This window comes from Echeneis naucrates, chromosome 6, assembly GCF_900963305.1.
Source record: "Echeneis naucrates chromosome 6, fEcheNa1.1, whole genome shotgun sequence".
Taxonomy (NCBI): Eukaryota; Metazoa; Chordata; class Actinopteri; order Carangiformes; family Echeneidae; genus Echeneis; species Echeneis naucrates.
The window spans coordinates 23,499,613-23,524,819 of NC_042516.1; the positions used below are offsets into that span (position 1 = coordinate 23,499,613).

At 45.5% G+C, this 25,207-nt stretch overlaps 1 protein-coding gene across 1 annotated transcript; it reads left to right on the top strand.

Annotated features, from left to right (window-relative positions):
• Positions 1-12,878: 12,878 nt before the first annotated feature.
• On the top strand, positions 12,879-20,462 carry onecutl (one cut domain, family member, like). Its single transcript, XM_029505263.1, has 2 exons — positions 12,879-13,923; positions 20,152-20,462. The coding sequence occupies exons 1-2, from the start codon at positions 12,879-12,881 to the stop codon at positions 20,460-20,462; spliced, it is 1,356 nt and encodes a 451-aa protein (XP_029361123.1).
• The last annotated feature ends 4,745 nt before the right edge of the window (positions 20,463-25,207 follow it).

The following is a 25,207-nucleotide window of genomic DNA, read 5'->3' on the forward strand; positions in this document are numbered from 1 at the left end:
CAACTGTACCGGAAACAGCAGCGCGTTAGCCGAACAGCAGTTCTGTGTCGATGCACATCTGCGTATGTCACTGAGAATGCTTTTAAGCATCCCCCCCCCCATTCCCTCTGCCCATCTAGTTTCAGTCTGTCCCCCCTCTTCTCCCCTGCACTCCATGGGACATGTAACGGGGACAATGAGCGAGACACCCTGGCACTCACAAACACATTTACTGTCGCCTCCGATTTCCAGAGGCGACTATTCCACTTTTATGGTTAAAAGGTTCTTTTCTTTCGTCTGTGTCAATGTCATGCCTCTGTGACCATGGCTCATCCTCGTGGCTATTACTCTCATCTGCCCCTTTTCCTCTCTTTTAGTGGGGTGTGTGTGTGTGTTGGATGTGGAGGGGGGGCACCCTTTTACACTCTGCCCCCACCCCCTCAGGCTCTCCTGTGTCCAGTGAAAGGCCAGTGGATTCAGGGAGGGAGGGGAAGAGGGCAGCTGGACACTCCCCGTGGCCTTACTAGCCACTGATTTGGGGGGTTGTAGAAGGGGGGGGGTGTCCAACACTATTAGGATAGGGCTGCTGCGATGGCAGCTGGCCCTCAAAAAAGGAGGAGGAGGAGAGGCGGTGGTGGGATAAGGGGCGGCTCAGAGATCAGTGACCTGGCCACAGTGTCCAGCTGGGGCATCATTTCACGGCCCACCTCCGGCCACGTGCTGGATGACCATCTGGGGATCTGACAAACCCCACAAGAGCATCATCTTCTTAGTTTCAGGAATGGACAACAACAAAAGTCAAGAAATCTGTCAGCCTAATCTGGAGAGCGGTGGGAGGGGGAACTGCAGCTGCCTGTTGTAGTTTGGCATCAAGTGTGGTGCGCATCTGCTGTTTAATGCAATGCAGTGCAGTTTGTGCACACAAAGTACAATTTTTGTCTTACTTCAAGTTTAAAGACTTCTCAGATTCATTTCCCAGAGCTTAATGTGACGTCTGCAAAGTGCTTTTCATCAACAGTCTGTCCTCCAAATACTAAGATCTAAGATATAACCAACAACAGTGTGTTTGGGGTTAGGTTTTTTTGTTTGTTGGTTTTTTACCGACTTTACCGATCCATTGATTTTGAAAATAGTTGTTTTTCCCACTCACAGAAATGATTGATTGGTTCATTAAATCCTCATTGTTGCACTTCACACACTGAGAGTAGGTAAATAAGATAACTATGGCTTGAATATCTTTCGGTCTGCAGTACTGAAGTAGTGTCCTGGAGAGGTTAAAGGTGATTTTAAATAGAATTCCTCCTCCAAAGTGCAGAAGAGCACAAGAAGGGGTTGGGGTTGGGGACGGGGGGGGGTCACTTGGCAGCCCAGATGGGCCGTTTGATTCTCTTTTAGCTGAGCCGTTCAGTTTGATGACTCTGATCGGAGAACAGATTAGCGCTGGTTTGTTGTCAGTGCTAACCTCACCCCTCCTCCCCTTTCTTCCTCCTCCACCTTCTGTCCTCCCCCCATCCTTTCATCATCCTCTCCTTCTCCCCAACCCTTCTGTCTTAAACTGTTTAAGGTGATCGAATTTTGCCCATCCTCCCAGTGTGGTCGGAGGGGATCAAAGGTTGCTGACCCCAGCCTGATTGTAAAGGTCATGGAAGGGAGCCTCCATAATAAATAGAAGCCCTGCTAAACAGATCTGACCTTCTAGATGTTTCAATGAGCTTATAAAAATCTCTGTCTTTATTTTTGGGAATCCTCTAATCTCTTTAACAATTTATCATTGTTCTGCTAATGAAAGTGATCTTTTTGTTCATGTCTGATAGGTTTCTAATCAGATTCTCATAGACCCATGTGGAAATGATCCAAAGGATGAGCCGGGGTAGGAATGAAGCTGTGGAGTTATTGCCCTCAGAAACACTGAAGTGCTCCAATGTGCTGAAAGAAATTCGGAAATGTGGTGGAAGGGTGGGGGGGGGGGCGCAATCGTGCACCAGTGTAATCTTTGGTCAGCACTTCTTCATGGCCGATACCACGGTGGGAAAGAAATCCTCTTCTGAAATTTGATTAATTGCTGTGTCCCCGCCTCTCAATCCAAACATAGGTGGAAACGGAGCCCAGTTGACAGGACAGATACATCAGCCTCAAGAACCGCAAGCCCCTGGCAAGCAGAGGCATTTCTTATCCTGTAACAGGATACCCACGTACGGCGAGGTGTGGAAAAGTGAGAACTGCATCGTCTTCATTTGGCCATAACAAGGGAGAGGGGGAGGAGGAGTGTGAGGAAGGGAGGGATGTGGAGAGGGGAGTCATCCAACCAGCCAGCCAGGCAGGCAGCTCGCTAGGTTGGGCCGAGGCGTATCGATTGATTTCCCAATAGCCTCTGGTCCACGAGCGGCGAACCCTGGCCCCAGTTGCTAGGTGACCACACCATCCAAGATGGAGAGCAGGGTGATGAAGGGTGACAGCAGCTCTGAGGGTCAGTGGGGCCAGTGGTCATTCTGCGTCCCCTCTGGGACGCACCGGACATGCAGATAATGCAATGAAACTGGACCTCGGTCTGCAGAAAAGGAAAAAAAAAAAAAAAACGGGCCGAAGCAGCAAATATAGAAAGACAGTATTATCCACCATCTTCGCCCGACCGTGCATATTGTGGTGCAGCTGCACACATATTTATGACGGACGGCTGTTACTTTGGTTTTATGGAGATCGTGTCAGGCTTTGGGTTTCCTGTTGTAGGATTTTCTGCAAAAAATAGATTCGCCTGAAAAATCTTTATGACACCCGAGTGATTCCAGAGGAGCCGTTGACCATATATGAAAATATTGATTTGACAAACAAAGAGCTATTCAAATAGTCATTGTCCAAAACATATTGCCTAAATTTGAAGGCGGGGGATATTGTCCTTATGCAATCAGTGTAAAAAACACCACGCTGTTCTCATTACAGGACCGAAGCAATTTACCAAAACGTCCGATTCAATAAATCACGGAGGAGTTCGAGGAAATTTATTGTCATAGATCTGTCAAAGTAAATATACAGCACTCAGTTTTTAGGACCCGTAGAAGGTGTTGATAGAATTCAGATATGCATTAACACAGCGTATGAAAGACGGGGTTTTATTTCTATTAATGTAATATCAATTATAAAAATGCCACCCTGGCTTTACAGCGTTTCGTCCACGTAGGCTATGACTCATGACAAGGCCTCTCCTCGTAAAAAAAGCATATATTTTGAGTTATACAGTCTTCTGCTTTTTTTTTTTTTTTTTTTTTTTTTTTTTTTTTTTTTTTTAGAGTCGGTGAAACCCTTCAATCTAAAGACAGAATAAATACTCGGCGACTATTCGCAAACCCTCCGTGATCTGAAGAGGACAAAAGAAAAATACTGTAAACATGAACTGGCCATAATCTATATCACATATTCCGCAATGATACATGATACCGTAACGCTTTTCTACATATCGATTGCTCCAGTGTGCGAGTGAAAAATGATACGGAGGGCAAAAGAGAAGAAGAAAAAAGCAGGAGGAGGGGGAGGTGGAGGAAAAGGGGGGGGGGTGGATATAAACTGGGAGACAAATGTAAAAGGATCTACATCACACTGTAAGCTCTGCACTGAGAGAGAAGTTACCAGAAGGCAGAAAAAAGCAGCAGTTGTGTGTCTGTGTGTGTGGTTGTGGGTCACAGGGAGAAACCCATCCAGTCAGCCCTGAAAGGCCACCTTGCATTCTGGCTGCTGCTTGTGTTCTCCCTGTATGAAGGATTTCCCTTCATCCCGTGCCATGCCTCTCATGTCCTCCTCAGAAGGAGCCTGAGCGTTTTCATGTCTGTTGGAGTTCCATGTCCTGAGGACGGAGGACTTCTGTGTCTCTGTGTGTTGCGATTGTGTGTTTTTCTCCCTCCTATCTATTAATAATATTGGGGAGAGCGAGACAGGGAGATAGAAGTGGATGTTTGCTTTGGTACAAGGCGAGATGTTTCTCTGTTTGCAGCCCTAAGCTGTGTGAGTACTCCGCTCTTAAATATTCCCTTCCCTTGTGACTCCAAAACTATCTTCTCGCCCTAAAGGGCTTCACGGACCTCCCTGGCCAAACATCCTCGTACCTTTAACAGCAGCTGAGAGAGGAGAAAACGGGAATGGGAAAAGAGCAGAAGTCTGAACCGAGTCAAGTCCGAGACTTTGGGGAACTGATTGGGAAAAGATGGCTGACTTTGACTGTCACAAGAGTGGCTTCGAATCTTTTGTCTGGGCGTCATTTTCCATTCTGATCTCAGCTCTGAGACGCAAATAAACTTGACAGTTCGAGTCTTTCCTCCATCCGTGATCTGGAGAAAGTTACCAACTTCTACAAGTCTCGTGGCCTTGACTTTAATATCAGTGGGCTGTTCTCATCCCAGCTGCGGTGGACAAAAGACTGAATCACTTTGTGCCAGCCCGTCTTCATTGGTGTCCAGCGAGGCATAGAATTGATTTTAAAATCACACTTTTTGTTTTAAAGGCTAAATGGCCTCCTCTTACATTTCTGACCTTTCAAACCCTCAAATCCAAAACCAATCCTCCAGGTCTCTGAAGTCTTTAGTGACCTAAAGCTGGTGGCTGTTTCTTATTCTCAGCTGGCAACCGACGACTCCTCCAAAGTAAAACTACAAAGTTAAGTTTTTAGTTTTTAATTTTTTGGGTTTTTTTTTTTTATGAATAAACACAATTATAAGCCTGGTCAGACTCTGGTCGTGGATTTAAGAAACCAGGATTTGCTGAAGAAATGGAAGCTGGTCTTCGTTGTCAAAATCTCTGAGTTTATTTGACACGTCCAGGAAAGGCTTTTTCTACATTATAAGTTTGTTGCGCTGCTTCCTTATTTACTCCTGGTAGACAACAGCAATAATTAGCTCGACCACAAGAGGTCTTTATCTAGTAAATGACCTTTTACTGGTTTTAAGTGACTAATGCTCTTGAGAAGAGTCACACTCAAGAGTAAAACACAAAGGGCTTCAAATCTTTTTCTGTCGTGACACTTCGGGAGGGGAAAGGCCTTAATGGACACCCTCCAAAGTCGAACCTTTAAAGTCCTGCCTTACGGCCATTTTCAGTTTTTAGCATTCAGGCTTGCATCACCAAACCGCCGACCCCACTTCCCGAAACACACACCTACATGTCCCCATTTTGCTGATTTTCACCCTCGACCCAAAAAATTTTAATCAAAACTGGTCAAATCGCTGATTTAATGTGGTTTGGTAAATAAAATCACGGGCCCTGAACACAAGACAGTCTTCTAGCTGTGTGTTTGTGTATCTCTCTCTCTCTGTCTGCTTGTGTGTGTTTAGCCGTGGAGAGCGAGGGGGAGGTGGATGGAGATGGTATCAATCGCCAAGCCGGGCCATTGAATGTATTGATTAGTTACCTTTCTTATTAACATGCTGATTAAAGAGCGAAGGGAGAGAGAGAGAGAGAGAGAGAGAAAGAGGGAGTGAAAGAGAGGCGGACAAGGCTGCACACACACACACAAACACACACAAACACACACAGACACACACTCCTCAGCTTCACCTCGGACGGACGGACGGAGGAGAAGAAGAAGCAGCTGCAGCCGAGAGAGAGAAAAGGATGCAGAGTGGATTTAACGGCCGAGCGAGGAAGGAAAAACCAAGGAATAACCGGGAAGAGGAGGAGAGAGGGAAGCAAGGAGGCAAGGAGGCAAGGAGGAGAGGAGGAGGAGGAGGAGGAAGGGGGTGGATGCTAAGGAAGGAAGGAAGAAAGGGAGGCGAGGTGGGGGGGGGGGGGGGCTCGGCCTGACTGCAGAACCAAGGAAGGAAAAAGACAGAAACCCGGCTGCCTTTGATCCCCCACCGAGTCACACCAGCTAACTGGCTGCAGAGACTGACACACACTTTTGCGCTGTGAGACACACACATTTACACCCACACAAGCTTTCACACACACTCACAGCTGGCAGGCCGAGGCAGGAGCATGCATTGTCGTAGCAGAAAATAGCTCTGTGTTTGTTTGTTTGTGAGTGTGTGATCAACATGCAGATGTCTGTAAGTGGTATTTTTATCAGCGGCTGGCTGCGTGCAGCGACGGATCTCTGAAGATGAATGCCAAGTTTCCCAGAAAGGCTTATTTTTTTATTCCGAGAGGGACTGAAAGGTGTTGAAGACAAGATGGAGGGGAAGGAAAGGAAGGGGGAGGGAGGGATGCACTTGTTTATTTGTATGTTTGTTTGGAAGCGTCAGAGTGGGCGTGTCTGGCTGTTTTATGGCGGCCGCAGCAGTTCGGTGTGGTCTGGTTGGAGCTGCAGTTTGAAGTGTCGTTTGGTGGCAGCCATTGTGGCCTCTGCTGTGTTAAATGCGGCTGTGAAGTTGTGTACAGGCCCCTGAAGTGTGTGTGTGTGTGTGTGTGCTCCTTTTTCTATATGTTAGCTTTTAAGAATAAAATAAAAGTGATGTGTGTGATGTGACCTGAGCTGAAGCTGAGAGACGTCCGGCTCTGCTCGTGTTTTGACCGAATCCGGTTAGAAAATCAGAAACATGCACTTTCCTGATTATTTTCTGGCTTCATTGCTTAAATCTGATTTGCTTTTCTTTTCATTTGAACTCTGGTAAAGTGTGTTGAATCTGATCGTCCACATTGGAAATACAGAAGATGAGAAACTGTAGTAGCTGATTTATCTTTATCTTCCACACAACCCCAGAAAAATAGAACAACAACAATAAAAAAATATAATAGCTAAAGATTTTTTAAAACTATATAGGAAACAAAACAACCGCAAATCTGAGGAAACAAACAAAATAACATAATTTCTGTTGTTCACTTCAAAAAGACCAGCAAATGTTGCCCAACTTTGTTTTTGGCATTTAAAATCCTCTTTAAAAAGAAAAACTTGGGCTCTCCTGCTGCTGTGTGACTCAGAGAGGAGCCACTAATTGTTAAACTTCAAAAAAAAAAAAAAAAGTTGTGTTGAGCTCTGACTCTGAGCTAAAACAAACAAAAGTGGAGAAAGAAAAAGAAGTAGGAACTTATCGACCTTTGCACCCCCTTGAGCTCCACTTTGCATAAATTAAACACTTTTCCTTCCCCTCCTGGGCCACCGCGTAATTTCATTTGCATAAAGAAAGCGGAGCCAATTACACCGACAGATATTTACATTTTATATGAAAAATAGTTGTAGGGCAAACAGGAGCCTGATTGAAATTCACGGATCGATACTGACTGACACACACACACACCCATTCAACTCTTAACTGCAGAACTTTATAAAATAAAGGTTGTTTATTTATTTATTTTAAATAAAATAATAATCATGATAATAAAACATCACGCCAGCAATACTGAGATATTTTCAATAAATGAATTCTGAAGAAAACTTTTGTGTAGTTTAGTTTAAAATAAAAATAAAAATAAATGTTTAGAATAATGTGTAGCGTTTTCAGGCGAAACTCTTATTTATTTTAAAAAGAAATTCCCTTTTTCTTGCCTTTATTGGCTTCATCTGCTCCGGGGGTGAATCGGGTGAATTGGAGGGGCAGAATCGTTTGCATTAAAGCAGATATGATCGATAACAACATTATTCACGCTGCGGAGTCAGAGCTGCAGATCGCGGCGTGCACGATCATTAACTGTAACTAAAGCTGCAAATAATGGGGCAAAATAACGTGATTATCATTCATTCAGGTGCTCCAAGTTCCCCCTGCAGCAGCTACTGCTTTACATTTTCGACCTAATGGAGGCAGTGTGTTTCATTTCATTACATCTGTTATTATGTATTTGTTTTTTGTTCGTTTATTTGTCTTTTAGTGGAGGAATCCTGAAATTTGGGCTGCAGTGTGATCAGTCATCAATATTTTTTTGATCAATGTTTGCTTTGTGTTTTTCTTCAGGCTTTTAAAAATGGCCCTAAACGTGAGGGAAAGTGTGTTTGTGCGTCAGGCCACATGCTGCTGATGCAGATAAACGGACATTTAGCTGCAGGATATCTGTTTTTACCCAAAGAACAAGAAATGTGAATCACGTTAATCTCATTTTTATTTTGAATAAGAGATCAGATCAAACACACGAAAGATCCAATCAGCACTTTAATTTACAGACACTTCCTCTTGTCTGATTTTAACATCATCTTATTATTATTATTATTATTATTACTATTGTTAGTTTCCTCATCAGATGTAATTAATTCAGTTATTGATTATTCACACTGTGATGTGTCCAACGCAGGCTCTCTTTATAATAATTGATCCCATCGATGGGAGAAAAAAAAAAAAAAAAAAAAAAAAAACTGACGGCAAAAAAAAACAAACAAAAAAAACCCCCAACAACAACACGGTGATTAAATCATCCTGGAAAACTTCATTTCGATTTAAAGGCTCAAAAGAGAAAATAAATAAATAAAATGATAAATAAAAAAATCGAAATGTATATATTTAAAATCTAATATAAATTTTTATTGTACTTTTTGCTGCTTAAAAAATACTAAAAAAAAACAGACAAGTTTTATAAAAGTAAATATAATTGTGAGTCGCTTTAACAGTTCCTTTCTAAAATTGCTCTATAAAATAAGAACAAAAGCAGAAACTGTGATTATTAACAGCTGTTAGATTATTATTAATATATGTGCAGTCTAAGATGTGAAATATTGACGATAATCTTTCAACTCCATCTTGTTTTGTTGAATTAAATTTTCCGCATTTTTAAACTCCACCTGCAAAACACGACTTAATATATTTTCAAATTCTTATTTCTGCTCCAAAAGCTTTATTCTATCAAATAAACTTCGACACGGTGCACATGAAGGCACTGCTCAAGTTGTGAAGTCAATTTTATCAAATATATATTCCTATATTAATGAATACTAAATAAAAAAAACTTCAGGATTTCAGTTTGTCTTTTGCAGGCAGTGAAAGTTGATTTAAAACCAAAAATCAAAGTGTTACTGGAGGAAGTCATCTACTTCTGTGTTTGGATTATTAGAAATTAGCCAAACACCTCAGAAATGTCACACACGTGTAAATTTATCATCACTGTGTGTTTGGGAACGTTCAGGTCCTTAAATGCATCACAGGGAGGCTTTGAGGTACAACAGGAAATATCTAAACTTTAATAAAACAAAGTTCAGCTACACAAACAAAGACTGTTTATTTCTGTTTATTTTTTCATCATCATGTTTTCCTGCTCAACTTTTCTTTGGGTCTTATTTTATGTCTGAACTCAGTAAAAGTGTCGAATAACAAGAAACTTTTATTTCCCAACTTTTAGGTTTGCTTTTCAAAATAAAAGATGAACAGAATACACTGTATGGTCTGTCTGATATTATTGTGTTTGTGTGTTGTGTTTGATACATGTCAATAAATAACATGGGAATTTGTGTGTTGTATAAATTATGGGTTGTGTTGTACTGTATGTGTGTGTTTGTGTGGTTATTACTGTCCTGTCTACACACACGTGTCACTATGTGTGTGATTTACACACAAAATATCCAGATTAGATTAAAACAAAACTGATTGTGGCTGATGTATCATCATCATCATCACCACCAGCTCTTTTACCTAAACATGAGGATTATTGTCACGTGATCTAATCTGGCCCAGCTAAAATAAAATTCCTCCTCTGACCAGATTTTTTTCTTCTTTTCGTCTGAAACTCGTCAGAAAAACGCTTTTAACCCTTCAGATTAAGATTCCTGTTCCCATCACGTGCTGCTGCACACGGAGTGAATATCCATCTATTATCATGGACCAACAAGTTTCCTCTGCAGCAGCAGGCCTGCACTGCAGAAAACACACTGCCTCTGCTTATTCATTCTTTTATTTTTCCTCTAATAAAATATGTATTTATGAATCCTGACAGCTCACTTTTTTTTCTTTAAAAAACAAAAAGCACGCTGAACGGTTTTTCCTCCTGCAGCTTTCTGCCTTTGGGCCGATGCTGTTTTATTTTCCAGAGCATGCACGGTCATTTGAAGGTCACAGCGATGCCCCCTGACCCTTGACCTCCTGTGTAATATTGGCTGTGCAGGATCTGGTGCAGCCGGACGCCGTCCCACCAGGATCAGCGCTTCGTATCGGCTTCAGATTAAAAGCTTATTCGGTTCCGCAGCCAAATGTCTAAAATATGAGTGTTCCTTTGTATATTTATGGCCTGTATTGGTGATGGGGGGGTGATGGGGGGAGGAGGGGGGGTTAAGACTCCTGCTGCTGCTCTCACTGAGTCTCTGTGAGAGCAGCAGAAAAAATGGCTGACATGTTAAAAATGTGGTGAAACTCATCAGCTCAGAGGATGTAAATGTTTTTCTGCTCATTAGATCGCCCCCCCTCCTCTCTGCCCCCCCCAGATGACAGTATGGAAGCCGATGGGGCCTTGAGAGCTCGGGCCTATCCTTCTCGGGTTTTTTTATTATTTTTTTTTGCAGCCACAGAAGCTGAACTTTCACCCCGACCTCCTTTTCTTTATTTATTTTTTACTCTGTGCAGCCGTTGACCATTTTTTTTTTTTTTTTTTTTACCTCCAGCTACTCGCCATCCAAACGCGCTCCGCTCCGCTCCTCTCTGGCTGCGCGCAGGGCGGATCGATAGGGCAGCATCTGCTCCGGGAAGCCGGCGGTCCCACACCGCGCTCCGCTCCTTCCAAACGCCAGAGCTGCTCATCTCTGAAAATTAAACTGACAGACAGATATGATTAGTATGCGCTCTGCCTCCCTGCTCCTGTCTGTCTCTCTCTCTCAGGCCGCAAAAACGCGCACGTCCGGGCCACCGTACGTTTACGCGCGCACGATAAGGCACCAATTTGCACAATTCTCCACATGCATTGTGGGAAGAGTCTTGCGCGTGCACGCACGCGGACGGGCCTGCAGCAGCAGGTTGAAGGTCTGAAAAAAAAAAAGGGAACCTGTCTGATGAGGAGGGACTTTCCGGAATGAAGCCCGAAGGAGGAAGCTGATGAAGAGTCCAGCGTCACTTTGCATTTTGGACCCTGGAAGAGGAATTTACATTTACACAACAAGAGAAGCCAGAAAACTGCAGGAAGATTAAAACTGGGCTCCCAACATGAACCCAATAATCCTGCTGTGCACAGCAGAGTGGTCAATAAGTTGGTGAAGCGATTCAGCCTTAATTCATTTGTTTAAATTATGATGGTACAAAATAGGGAGACAAATAAGAGCACTTTTTTTTTTTTTTATTTACACATGTTTTCTCCATTTGGGCTCCACGTTTCAGATTCCATCCAACAAAAGCAGCAGAAGGCTTCAGTTGTGTCACAAACAGCAGAAACGACATCAGCTGCAGCACAATGACCTGGATGTGCGCACATGATTCATAAGTTGTGTGTGCAATCAGCTAAAGGAGGTTTAACCTGTGGGAGGGGGCGGGGGGTGAGAAAGGGAGCATCTCCACCTCCCAACTACCCCCCCCCCCCCCTCCCCTCCCCAAACCCAGCCCCCCCCCGGAGAGAAAGGGTTAATTGGAGTAGGAATTTCATCGCACATCTGTCAGATTTTTAAGGCCGTGACGCACTGAAAGCAGAGAGTCAATGCGAGCGAAGGGGGAGGAGGAGGAGGAGGAGAATGAGAAAGAGTTGGTGGTGAGATCGATGAAGTGGCAGGCAGAGGGAAGAGGAGGAGGAGGAGGAGGAAAATCTCACGAGATAATGAAAGAAAAAGCGGAGAGCTGGCTGCTGTAGAGCAAAGAAAGACGGCCGGGGAGAAAAAAGACCAAAAAAAAAAAAAAACTAAACTGGAGATTATTATTATTGCTGTTGTTGTTTTTATTTTTTGGTGACTGCTTAAAAAACAAACAAACAAAACAACAACATCGACCTGGGAGATAAAAAAAAAGGAGGAAGAAAAAGAGAGCAGGCAGGTTCGTGCTGTAAAACCCTGCAGATGGTTGTCTTTCCTCCTCCTTCCTCTTCTTCCTTTATTTTTTGATTTTTGGATTTTTTTGCGCTCTGGTTTTGGTGAATGTTGCACCCCGGGTTGGTGGGGGGGGGGGGGTGAACCTGAATCTGCAGGGCTGCTCGGCGACACAATCGTGGGGATGCTCAGGAGGGACAACAACGGCCGCGGACGCGCACTGAGGACTGGATCTTAAAGGTAGGCGGATTCTTATTTTTGTGTTTGTTGGTTTTTGGAAACCTACAACACGTCGGGGATCCGGTCTGACAGTCGCCATCACCTCTCCCTCTCTCCCTCTCTCTCTCTCTCTCTCTGTCTTTCTCTGTCTCTCTCTCTGTCTGCTGGGTTTTTTTTTTTTTTTTTTGGCGTCTAGTTTGCGCAAAATTCAACACATGTGCTGTAAAATTACGCAAACGCACCGCTGCTGCATTTCTAACTTTGCATGAGAAAGAAACAGAGAATGATTGGATTTGGTTAAACTGCCCCCCCTCCTCTTCCTCCTCCTCCTCCTCCTCCTCCCAGTGTGATGTTTGAGGTAAAACGCTTCTGTTTTGGATGCTTGGGGGTAAATTGGTCTCAGACCGACCGGATGTGTGTTTTCCTGCTCTGATCCGATGAAAGTTTGGCTGCAGCCGGCGGTAACAGCCCTTCTTGTCTCACGCAGGCACAAAAGGCTCCGGAGCTTGTGAGCACCGAGCGGAGCGGGAGGCTGCTGATGTGGGACTGAGAGCCAGAAATCCGCCGTTCGGGCTCCTGAGGCTGCTGAGAGCTCGTTTCCGGCAGTTTGAGGGAGTTTGAGGACAGTACTTAACGCTATCAGATAATTAATTAGACATCCCATAAGCCCGGGAATCAATTAATTCACCAATCAATAAATCCATAGTCTGGTGTAACAAGAGACCTTCCAGACTGCTGGCCCGGCTGTTGAGGCAACAATAACAAGAGAAGAGCTGCAACACAACAACAACAACAACAACAACAAGAAGGGGGCCCAGAGATCCAGATCTATCTGCTGGATTTGAAGATGGATGGGGGTCTAGGGGAGATGTCCCTCCACAGTCACTCCGATCTGGCCCACAGCCAGGACGGCAGGGCCATGCTGCACACCAGGGACCTCTCTGCTGCCTTCCCCAGGCCTTCCCTGGGGGGCTCCTCCATGTCTCTGGAGCCGGAGCCTCGTCCGCCGGGCTTCGACCACTCCATGTCGGCGCTGGGCTACAGTGGAGACTCCCCGTCCAGCTCTGGCAGCACCTACACCACCCTGACCCCCCTGCAGCCCTTCGACGACAAGTTCCACCACCACCATCACCACCACCCCTGCCTGCCCGTCAGCAACGTCATCGGCAGCTTCACCCTGATGCGTGAGGACCGGGGCCTCGGCACCAACTTCTACAACCCCTATGGCAAGGACCTGGCCATGTCCCAGAGCCTGTCGCCCCCCTCCACTGCCTCGGGTCTGGGCAGCACCATGCACGGGTACGGCAGTTTGGGGAACAGCCCCAACGGCAACGGCGGCCAGATGCTTCACGGCGGCTACGACGTCCACGGGGGGAGCCTGTTCTGCCGGACGACAGAGTTTGGCCGTGAGATGTCTCCACCGGGCCTGGGAGCGGGCGACGTGTCCATGGGCCATCAGCTGAATAAGATCGAGGCTCACCAGCACGCCCCGGGCCACCACCCTCACATCTACAGCCAGCACTACCAGCCCCACCATCACCCGAGCCAACAGGCCTCCAAGATGGGCGAGCACCTGCACTCCTCGCCGTCCGCCTCGTCCCCGCCCGGCGAGGGCATGCTGCCGGGCTTGCAGGGCAGCGGAGGCAGCACCGGGGAGGAGATCAACACCAGGGACGTGGCCCAGAGGATCATCACCGAGCTGAAGAGGTACAGCATCCCCCAGGCCATCTTCGCTGAGAGGGTCCTGTGTAGGTCACAGGGCACGCTGTCTGACCTCCTGAGGAACCCCAAGCCCTGGGGCAAGCTCAAGTCCGGCCGCGAGACCTTTAAGAGGATGTCCCGCTGGCTCCAGGAGCCCGAGTTTCAAAGAATGGCCTCGCTCCGGCTGGAGGGTAAGATCTGGCTTTTCTCTCTGTACGCACACACACAAACCACTTCACACACCAACACACTATTCCCTAGTTTTCCCCAAACACCTTCCTTCCCCGTGTCTTCCAAAAAATCTTTTCTCTCCAGCAATCAGTATGCAGCTCAGGTTGAGACACGAGGAAAAGCTAAAGCATCAGATTCATGTTTCCCTTCTTCACGCCAGCGTGGATGGAGCTGTGCTTTTGTCTCAGCAGCCCAAATAATAAGAACTTATCAGCACACTGAGGGCAGTTTGACCAAGAAAGGGCCATATGTGCCGTTCCTTTGTTTACTTTGCTCCCAAACAGCCCTTATTGATTTGTACAGTAGCTACATTAAAAAAAAGAAGCCACAGACATTTGCCCTCCTCTCAAATGAACCATGAAGATCAGCTTCGAGCAGCGGCTGGCTATCTAATCACTTTTGAGCCCACAAAATAATTTGAGCAGATATGCCACTCCGGCGCGATTGATTAATTCGAGCAGTGATTTATATCTGCTCAGCAAGTGGCTGAAGTTGAGTTGGCAAAGGTAGCTGATGCAAATTAGATTTGAGTATCTGCCAGACGTCCTTTATCAGCGTCGTCACTGAGGCAAATGCAGCCAGGCTAAATACGAACACGAGCTCCGAGCCGCCAGAAGCTGGAGCTGCACGTTAGTCCTCGGAGATGAGCTGATTTGTTGGCAAACAAAAAAAAAAATAAAGCGAATTACACTTTGCTGCCGTTTTATATTCTATCAAAGCAAATGCAATGTTTTTATTTAATTTCTGAAATGTTGCTTTTTTTTTTTAAATTAACTTTAACTTTTTAGATTGTTCATGAAAAAATTCATCAATATTCAAAAAACATCAGTTGCAGGCCTTCTACACATTTCTTGGGTGAGGGCTTTTTTTTAATTATTTTATTTTGAAAGGCATATTGTAATCTGCTGCTTGACATTTAATATTCTTTGGGGATGTGAGTTGAAGACACGACAGCACGCTGTACAGTGCCGTGTTACAGTGTTGGACCTCCGCAGGGACCGGGGGGGGCCCATCTGATAGGAGGCGCTCAGAAAGGGATCCAAGTGAATGCAGTAATATGAGATGAGCATATACAAGTGTGTGTGTGTGTGTGTGTGTGTGTGTTTGTGCTCACTGCGGGGGTCTATGAGCAGTTCGTGTGTGTGAGTCTGCCCGGCTGATCACTGCTTTTCGCTCTCTGTCAGCAGCTCCACTGATTAAGCCCAACAACACAATGGGGTTCATAGGTAATGATTGTGCACTCTTGCAATCCCTTCACAATTATTGATCTTTGATTGTTTGCCTCTGAGAGCACATGTGTACATCCTCCATTTAGCAAAGCGTTACACCAATCGCACGCAAAGCTCCTATCTTTGTCGGGCTACATGCTGAAATGTCGTCAGATGAATTTTCTTTAAGGCTTTGTATGCAAATCGCTGCTTCTTGTCCCACCCGGAAAAGAGAAAGGAGTTTAAAAAAAAAATCTTCATGATTAAAGAGACCTTTGTTCCTTTGAGCAGATTTCCTGTCATCACATCGTTCTCTCTTTACTCACAGCATCTTTGTTTCTTCACACAAACATTATTTTAACGAGTCCGACCGGCTGATCAATCAGACTCATAAAAAATTTAAGTCCCTACACAGAGAAGTGTGCTAATGTTTGACAATCCACTCCCCCCCTTTCCTTCCTTCCTTCCTTCCTTCCTTCCTTCCTTCCTTCCTTCCCTCTGCTCTCATAAACCCTGAGATTGCATATTTAGTTCTTGGCAAAGCCACAATTTGGACATCTCGGCACTTTTCTACATAACCTACTTTCCGAAGGGGGTTGTTGTGTTTTTTTTCCCCCCTGGCCAACCCCCTTTTGTTTAATTACAAGCCTCTATTGATTTCCATGGGAAAGAGCAGCACGCTTTGCCCACACACACCTCGGCCGCATCAGCGAATCGAGACTGGAATTAGAATGCGCGGTGCCCCCGTGCTCCTTGGTCTGAAGATAGCTCAAGTGCTCGCTGCCTTCATGCCTCAAGTTTTAAGATGATCCTCCTTAATGCAACACTCGCTTAAACATCTTCAGTGTCAACAAGCAGGCAGCGTGTTATTTCCATAACTGCGCCTCTTATATGTGTAAACATTTATATTTAAACATGGAGGGGCTGCAGAGTCGTGGCTGACATTTTATCTGTTGAAATAATTGTCTTTGTGCACAGACATTTTTGCTAAACATGGAGGAGGTGATCTCCAGGATTTATCTGCAGTATGTCCCCCCCCTTCTTCGTGTATGTGTGCGTGCTCTATGGATTACCGCACTGTATATAAGATGCATCTCCAGCCCAACCTCAGGCTGTGGAGGAGGCAATCAGGATTTAGTTGGAGAAGAAGGCAAGGATAAAGACCATCCAGCCAAGCTGTGACACTTAAAGTCAAAAAGGAAGGCGTAAGGAGGGTGGTGGTGGATCAGAGACTATAACTTTAAAGATGATGGCCGAAGCCCTTGACTAAAGGTCTAAATGAATAAGAAAGGTCAATGCGGTTTACGTGTCAGCTCCACTGCCTGCACCACCCCCACAGTAATGAAAGCCACAAAGCCCTGTCCACCTCGCGCTGCATACAGTTCGCATTTGGCCGGCCGGGCTCAAAGGTCAAAGCCGATTCCATTTACATATCAGAATGGGCTCGGCCTTAGTTGGTGCATCGCCGATGGAGTAGGGCTGTTTTTGTTTTTGTTTTTTGTTTTGTTTTTTATCTGGCTCTTGCAGCAGCACCCCCCACCCCCACACCCCCCCCTCGTCACCACCCCCACCACCCCCACTTTGGCGCTGAAGGGGTTAACCAGCCTCTGTGGGTCGAGTAGTCTGAGCTGCACAGATTTAATCAATAATTTCTATCAGCCCCTGGCCCAAGAAATCAGCAGGGGGTGGGCTAGGGCTGGAAAGGGTTGGGGGGGGAGAGAGGGGGCTCTGGCTAGGAGGTGGGGAGGGATGGATGGAGGGGGAGGTGGGGGTGTCGGGTGGTAGGTTGAGACGCCGTGGGGTAGGGAAAGGGCTTTCGATCACGTTTCAGCAACACGAGACAGGGGCGTACATCATGATTAGGGGCCGTTCCCACGATCATAAGAAGCCTATAGGGGAATATTTATGTCTCCAGGAGCAGCCCCAGCACCGGGGATTTATAGCATGGTAATTGTGAGCCTTTTACACATGATTACAGCATAAGGAAGCATTTACTTAATGGCCGGCGTTACGATCGTCAGTAAGCGAGAGAAAGCTGAAGACGGGATGGAGGCGGGCGGGAGGAGGAGGAGGAGGAGGAGGAGAAGAGCTGCAGGACACCCCGACTCCGCCAACAAGCCATAAATCCACGCTGCAAGCCGGCTAGCCAGCACTATCATGTCATTCCTTTCATTACTACATGAGAGTGCACCACTGTATATACCTTCTATAGCTGCAGCCCCACCTCCTAACGACCCCTCCCACCACCGCCCCCAGCCCAGAAATATCGATGGCTTGGATGGTGAAGCGCCTGTAAAAAAAAAAAAAAAAAAAAAAAAAAAGATTTCACTAGCAGTGATATTGACATGCCGCTGACATCTTGGCCTGTTCAGATTTTAATGAGACGTCGTTCGATAACTCTCAGAAATGCAAACGAGCTCCGGATGGCTAAACGCTAACAGGGCCGGCGTAATCTGGAGTTTGACAAGAGTGCATCCCCGAGTCAAAACATTTCCTCCAGATAATGATTTCAGAGGAGCACGTACGCAGCCAGATTTAGTTTGTTTCCAGTCAGACGTCAGGGCGAATAAAAGCTCGGGTTCCCGGCGCCAAAAAAACCGCCACCGAGGTCCCGCTTTTTTTTACCCCTCTCAAGCTGCTCTGCCGACGAGAGGAGGGAGTGAAGCGTCGTGAACATGCGCGTCGGGGGCCTCGTCGTGTGAGATGATTCTCAATAGGAAGATGTGAGCCAATCAATCGGTCGTGTCAGAGCCGACTTGAGAGCAAAAGGCAGCAATTTGTGGTTAATGCCATGTATGTTTGTAGCATGTGCGACTTGGATTGTGCGTTCGGGTTTGAAATGTGGCATTTTGCCATCTAATAAAGTCCTTTTTATCGGTAATAGAGGTCCATTAAGAAGACCAGCAGTCAGGTTCTACCTTGTTTGAAGGACTTTTTCAGCATCAAGTGTCATTTGTTCGGCTCTTATTTTTATATATTCATTGAAATGGGTCAATATGAGTCACATGTTTGAATACACTGCAATAAATTCTGTATTTGTTTATTGATAAAAAAAAAATGTTTGCATCTCTGCTCTTCTGCAGGTGGAAAAGCTGCAGAAACTAGTCTGGATATTCTCATTTTAATTTATCTCCAAGCTAAACAAAATGATCGTTACACATTAGACCCCAGAGGAAGTAAAAAAAAAAAAAAAAAAAAAAAGATCACTTCTGTTCACAATTTGCGAGTCAATATTTAATAAGTCCACTATTGGCATCAGTTGGTCTGTGCTCCCTGTTGTGTTTGTGTGTGTGCGTTTATCCGTGTTGTGTGCTTACACTTAGAAATGCATTTGATACCATCAGCAAAACAGTCGCTCAGCCGCACATCGCTGATTGGAACCGCTTAAAAGTGTGCATTTAGGTAATTGCATGACTGCCCCCCCCCACCTCAACCCGCCCCACCCACCCAAATATGTTTTAGTCCACTTAAGGCGCCTAAACACCCCGAGCTATGCCGACTCTGCTCGTTTCACTCACCCCTGACGTAACCCGCCCTTAATAGAAAATAAATTAGTTCCTCCTAAAGTGATTATTACTCACTCACTGCCGCCACATGTAAATGACTTTTATGAGAAACTAATGATGTTGAAGTGTCCACTAAGGGAAAGGCAAGGCAGGAAGTGGCAGAGAGAGAGAGAGCGGAGGGGGGTGGGGGGGAGTTGGCTCGGTACACAAAGGCAGAGGTTGGTGTTGTGTTTCCTGTAAATACAGAATAACAGCGTGTTGGAGGTGAAAGGTTCAGCGATGGATATGCAGAGAGGAACGCTGCAGCCTGAATTCAAAATGCTCGTCTGATTCTCAAAATGGATCTGAGCTCAACCCACACACACCAGGCGGCTTCTTACTCACCCAACGACAGCTTCTTCTTTTTGGCTTTTTTATGCCCAGGGTTATCTTTTTCTTTTCTTTTCCAATTTCAGACTTTTCTTGTGTGGAAGGATAGATTCTAATACTCTAATTAGCTGCTCGACTGCAGCCATCTTACACAGATTCTAGATTTTGATTTTGCGGTCAGTGCGAGCAGGAGATACATTAAAATGCAAATAGATCGACTACCAATTTGAAAAGCTTGAACTCTGACAACTTTGGCATCGAGCTAATGCAGCACGAAATAATGAGATGATCCTTCCATGTTTCTATCCGCCGTGAGGAAAAATACGGATGCAGAAATATAATAAGGAAGACAAATCCAACAAAAGTAGCAGTCGGTTCTTTAAAATGTATTTCCAAGACATTTAGAAAAATCTCTTCTTTAATCTGTACGTGAATGAAATCTGCCATCTGTCTCTCACTTTGCACTTTGATAGTGTAAATTATGAAAAGCCAGAATCCAAAAGTAATCCATTAAACAGTCGCTGATTGTTTTACAGCAGAACACAAAGAGGGAGGAAAATTTGGGCTGGAAATGGTCGTGGAGCATTCGTGAAATGGGAGGCGTACCGCACATCTGTTTATGTCCTTGAATGTGATCCTTTTTTATTTTACATTTGGAAAACGTAGCCATCATCAATAGATGACGACAGCAGATTTTTTTATTCTTTGTCTTTTAAGCCAGACCGATGTTCAAAAAAAAAACAAAAACCTTTGACTGTTTTTCAAAAGGGGGAACGAAGAGCGTAATGAAAACCATGAAAGGAAACTTTAGAGCTTTGGCTGGGATGTAGTTTTATCTGGATCTGTTTTATCCCAGCAGCCTTACAGCAGCTCACTGGCAATAACATGTGATGGGCTGAACATCTTGATTCCTTTACTGCACGATGAAGCAACTTGCTGATTCATCTCTTTTAACTAATCAAAGTTGCTTCGCTAATCTGTTTTCTTTCAACAAATCCACTTTCCCTCAGCTTAATCCATTTGTCCTAGTTAGCCAGCCAGTCTGTTAGCTAACCCATTCTTTTTTTTTTTTCCTCTAATTTATCTTTTATCTATTTTCTTGCAGCTTGCAAGAGGAAGGAGCAGGAGCAGAGCAAGTTGGAGCGCAACCAGGGTCCGAAACGCACCCGGCTGGTGTTCACGGACCTGCAGCGGCGCACGCTCATGGCCATCTTCAGGGAGAACCACCGCCCGACCAAAGAGCTGCAGGTCACCATCTCTCAGCAGCTCGGCCTGGAGCTCTCCACAGTCAGCAACTTCTTCATGAACGCCCGTCGACGCAACCTCAACAAGTGGGCGGACGAGGGCCGTCCCTCCTCCACGGGCTCCTCGGGTTCCAGCGTTTCCTCCTCCGCGGTGTCCTGCAGCACGGCGTGAAGACGGACCGTCGAGGAGGTGCGGTGGGGAGGGCGCCGAGGGAGCAAGGGGGCACATGAGACTGGTCTGAGCAGAGATCGGCCGTAATAAATGTCCTCCTCGTTATCAGTAGGAGCGACGGAGGAAGCTATTATAGATGATATTATGAAGATGAAGCTTTTTTTCCCAAACCAAAGTTGAAGGCTCCCTTGAAATGGAAGGGGCCGATACCCAGAGTGATATGAGCGCAGGACGTGAGGTCCTGCTTGTACAGTCAAGGGTGCCGCGATGATTCGACTCGTAGGAGAGTCACACCCTTACATAGACACCATCTCATTGCGTTATTTTGATTATGTAGATTAGAGATAATCAGGAGGAAGCATATTTTGGTGCACCTTCAGATCTATAGTCATCTCTCCAAACGTGAAGAATCAAGAGGTGCCGTTTGCTCACATTCGGAGAGCTCCATCGTTAAACTTCTTAATCAAAACTGTTCACCATCACCCAAAGACGTTAATCTGCCCCCCCACCCCCCTCCCCGACGCTCTCACGCTCCTGTTTTACCTCAAGAATCAAGGTGAAAGAGGAAGAAGGCCTTTTTTCTTCTTTTTTGTTTCCCCCTGAAGAACTTAATTTCCTTTTCTTAGCGTCTGTTTTCCCTCTGTGATGGTTCACAGGTCCGTGTTTTCGAAGCATGGAATTATGTGGACGGTTCTGGTTCTATATCGCTGGCGACTCCCAGCTGTCAATCATTTCCCATCCAACAGGAGCCTTTCCTGCGATTTGTGCGAAGAAGCTGGTCCCGCCTCAAATGAATCAAGAGTTTTTGAGGTTTGGGGGAAGTCGCGGTGCAGCTCGCCGTACGCCGGCACAGAATCGATAAACACAAGTATGAGGCAGAAAGAGACTCGTCGGTGCAAACGTCTAGCTTTAAGACTCTCACTGGAGCTTCCAAATCGAAGCTCCACAGCCATTTTTTTGTGACTCAAAATCAAGCCAAAAAAAAAAACCAAACAAAACCCAAACCAAACAAGAAAAAAGTAAAAAAAAAAAAAAGAAAAGTGAAAGACAGGCGCCAACCTGACACAATGTAAAGTGACACTGTCGTATTTTTTCCACTCATTTCCAAACAACTGTACACACCTCTGCTCCATTATGAAGTCTTTTTTTACAGATGTCTAGAAAATGGAGGAATGTGATTCTTTCAGCCCTTTTTGTACAGATTTCAAGCACATCGCTCTATTTATAGTACCACATTGGAAGCGCGGGGTAGTTTGTTTCAGCCCTGCTGACGTACAAGGTCATTTTTTGGTCCACAAAGGAACGGCTTTAACACGCCTCCTTATAGCCAGTAGTTGAATCAAACCACAACGTTTCAAATGCAATTGCTGATCTGATCAACGTATTTATTACTGCATTTGTGTATTTATTGTTTTCCCGTTTTTCCTTTTTCCTCTTTCTATTTATTTGGTTATTTATTTATGCTATCTATATACTGTAAGTATTTATTTAACGATGCTCTGTATGTCTGTGTGAAACTGAAGACTTTTTCTGATGGGCACTTTTAGCTGTAGAATCCCATCGTAATACCAAAGATAAACATTGCCTCCCTGAATGTACGGCCTGAATCCCTAAACCCTGAGCCCGACCCCGACCCGATCCATCCCCCGCCCACCCAGTGATGTTACGTATCTCTCTCTATCTTTAAGGCCTGGCTTTTGTTTTGTTTTTTTGGTTCTTGAGTGTTTTGTTATTTTCATTTTTAAATTTTTTGTAGAATAATGGGGATTTCTTTACTCTTGCAAATGTCTCTGCGGTCTGCTCTTATGGCCAAGGCCAAAGCTTGTTTGAATGTTGTGCTAATATTTATAATTAATAACACTATGAATAATAACGAAGACGTGGCATCCCATAGGTTCACAGGTTGCTTGTAAAGTTGCGTTCAGAGCAGTGCCATCTGGCGGACTCTGTAAAGTGTCTGGGGACCCACTTAAAGTGCCGTCTGAAGGCCCTGTCGAGTGCGAGTCCTTCAGGGTCACATGCAAACATGCGTACTGTGTGTCTGCCCGGGGAAATGCATGGTTGTGACTCCCCCCCTCCCCATGTCCCCCACCTGCCCCTCCTTCCACAGTGCAGACAGTCTTGTCCTTGTCTCAGCTCAGTGTCGTCTCACTGTCCTCCGTGTGCCGAGTCCTTCTGCCAGTTGTCTCAGTTCCACGAGGTTTGACTTTTGGGGCTCGTCGGTGTTTCCTGGGGATCTGAAGTGTGTCTGTTAGGGTTTATTCAGGGCATTCTGGTTTGTTCCAGATCTCCAATGTCTAAAAGGTCTCCCAGGGTTTGTTTGTAGACTTCCCAGTATTCGGGTTTGGTTTTTTTCCAACACGCAGGACTGATTTTGTCTTTCGGGGTTCAGAGGTTTTGGCCGGTCTCGGGTTCCTTCCTAATAATCTGGGGGTTTCTTGAGTTTGCTCTCGGTCCTCGTCTGGTTTCTCCTGCAACCTTTCGCAGGTATAAGTGGCTTGATTGTCCAGCGTTTTGCCTGGTGAACATCTACATCAGGAGAACTCACCCACGATCCGACTCTCTGACCCCTGCGTAAGCGTTACCAAACAGCGGTCAGGCTAGCTCGGTCGTTCTCCAGCCCCTCCTCCCTCGATCTCTATCTCTTTCTTTTCCTTTCTCTGTCTTTAACGTTGGATGGGGTGGACTGCCGGGGCCCCCTTCACAGCGTTCACTTGAAAGACGGGCGGTCATGAAAGAGGCCATCGACTTTTTCTCGGACTTCAAAGGGAAGGCTTTTTTCATCCCGTCTCCTCTCTGGATATCTGGTCTGGGGTCCGCTCTTGGCCAGACCTGTGGGCTTTAGGGGGCATTCAAAGGGGGCGGATGGTGAGGTGGAGGGGAGGAGAGGAGGCTGAATCATCCAGAATGAGGATAGTGGTAGCAGAGGTGGAAGGAAGGAGGGAGGGAGGGGGCTTGTTTGAAGAACAGGAGGTGTTGGAGTAGCGGGGCATGGAGCTGAATTAAACTTTAATGAGCAACAATTGTAAGCATGCTGAGAGCGAGGGTCGGGGGGGGGGGCACTGGTCGGGGGGGTGCAGAGGGGAAAAATGAAAAATAAAAGAGCTCGGAGGCTCCTCTGCTCTCTACTGTCATTGTATCAAAGCTGAGGTGACACCTTTCAGGTTTCCCTTTGTCTCTCCGACTGGGAGTCCAAAATGGAGACGGAGCTTTTTGTATTGAGCCACCTTCTGCTCCGTGTCAAGCAGGGAAGCTCTTCCCTTTCTGTACAGAGGGGAGGCAGGAAGGAGGGGTGGGGGGGTGAATCGACTTGGCTGCTGCAGGTGATCCGCATTGCCATTTTAGCCTGCGGCACCCCCTAGTGGCTTCTCTAGAAACTTGACCCTGAAATGAGGCTGGCAGCCGAGGCCTCATCTGAGGGGAGCGTAAATAATGAAATAGCAGAACTGGAAGCTAACACGTTCTTTCAGAATAAAAAAAAAAAAAAAAAAAGTAAAGAAAAAAAAAAAGACCAAAAAAATAAAACAACTTTTTTTTTAAAAAGTAATGTTCAAACCAAAAAAAAAAACCAAACAAACAAAAAAAAGGAAACCAAAAAACAACCAAAGATTGATGGGAAACTGCTGAATCATTATGTATTCTGGGTAGTTTTAGCAGCGTCCCATCAGAGCCACCGTAGCACTCAGAGGATTCAAAAAAAAAAAAAAGCACCAGTGGGCTGAATATTTATGTTGGATATCGAGCCGGAACTGAGAAACTGACACGAGGCCGTGTCCTTTTTTCCGTCCCCGCCCTCCCCCACCTCCCCCCGTGTGTACATGAAGACTTTACCCATCTACCTCAGCTGTGTGAGATGTTGTGTGGCAAAGATATTCCTTAACCAAAGAATCCATCCTGTCAGGGTGTCTGTCTGTCCGTCTGTCTATCTCGTCTGTCCGTCCGTCTCTTTCATGCCTTTTAACTCCGAAAAACCAAATGTGCTGGAATCAATCCGTAAACAGGAGCCCGTCCGGGCCCCGTCCAGCCAAAGCTTAAAGTCCAGTATGCGAGTGTCCCCCCCCCCCCCCCCCCAACATCGATCCATGCTCTGTATATAAAACAAAAATCATTTCTTTCAAGACCAAAAAAAAGGAAAGAAAAAGAAGGAGGTGACAATCCAAGCAAGGAGGATCTTGCTGTAATCAACGTTGCCTATTCCTTGTTTTCCGAAATCTAGAATCATGTGACTGTAACAGAAAAAGCCCAAGAATCAAACGAACGCTCATCCCAAGATAAAAAACAGAGAGGTCAGAGGAGACACAAGCTATTTTTCCACATTTGTAAGCCGCCCCCCTCCCGCCCCCGTTTTTCCGAAATGTTTAGTGTAGTTGAAATACTGTTCGATCCCACTGTTGTAAGTAGGAATTGATGAAAATCCATACAAAAAGCTTTAAACGGGGAAGAGCTGAGGGAAATATTATATTTGAGTCAAAGTTTCCTCAGCTTGGACCCGACCCACCATGCTTTATCGTGCCATTCTTGTCCATGTGTTAGACTTACTAATGAATGTGGCTAACCAACCAAAGGCTTAAAAAAAAAAAAAAGACAGAAAAAAGTTTAAAAAAGGATACACAACACTTTAAACGTCAATCATGGTGGGACATTTTGTATCAACAACTAAAGAAAATCCCTTTGAATACCTCATGTGAAAATTGTTTGTTGTGATGTTGCACTAAAAAAAAAAAAATAATAAAAATGACTCATTT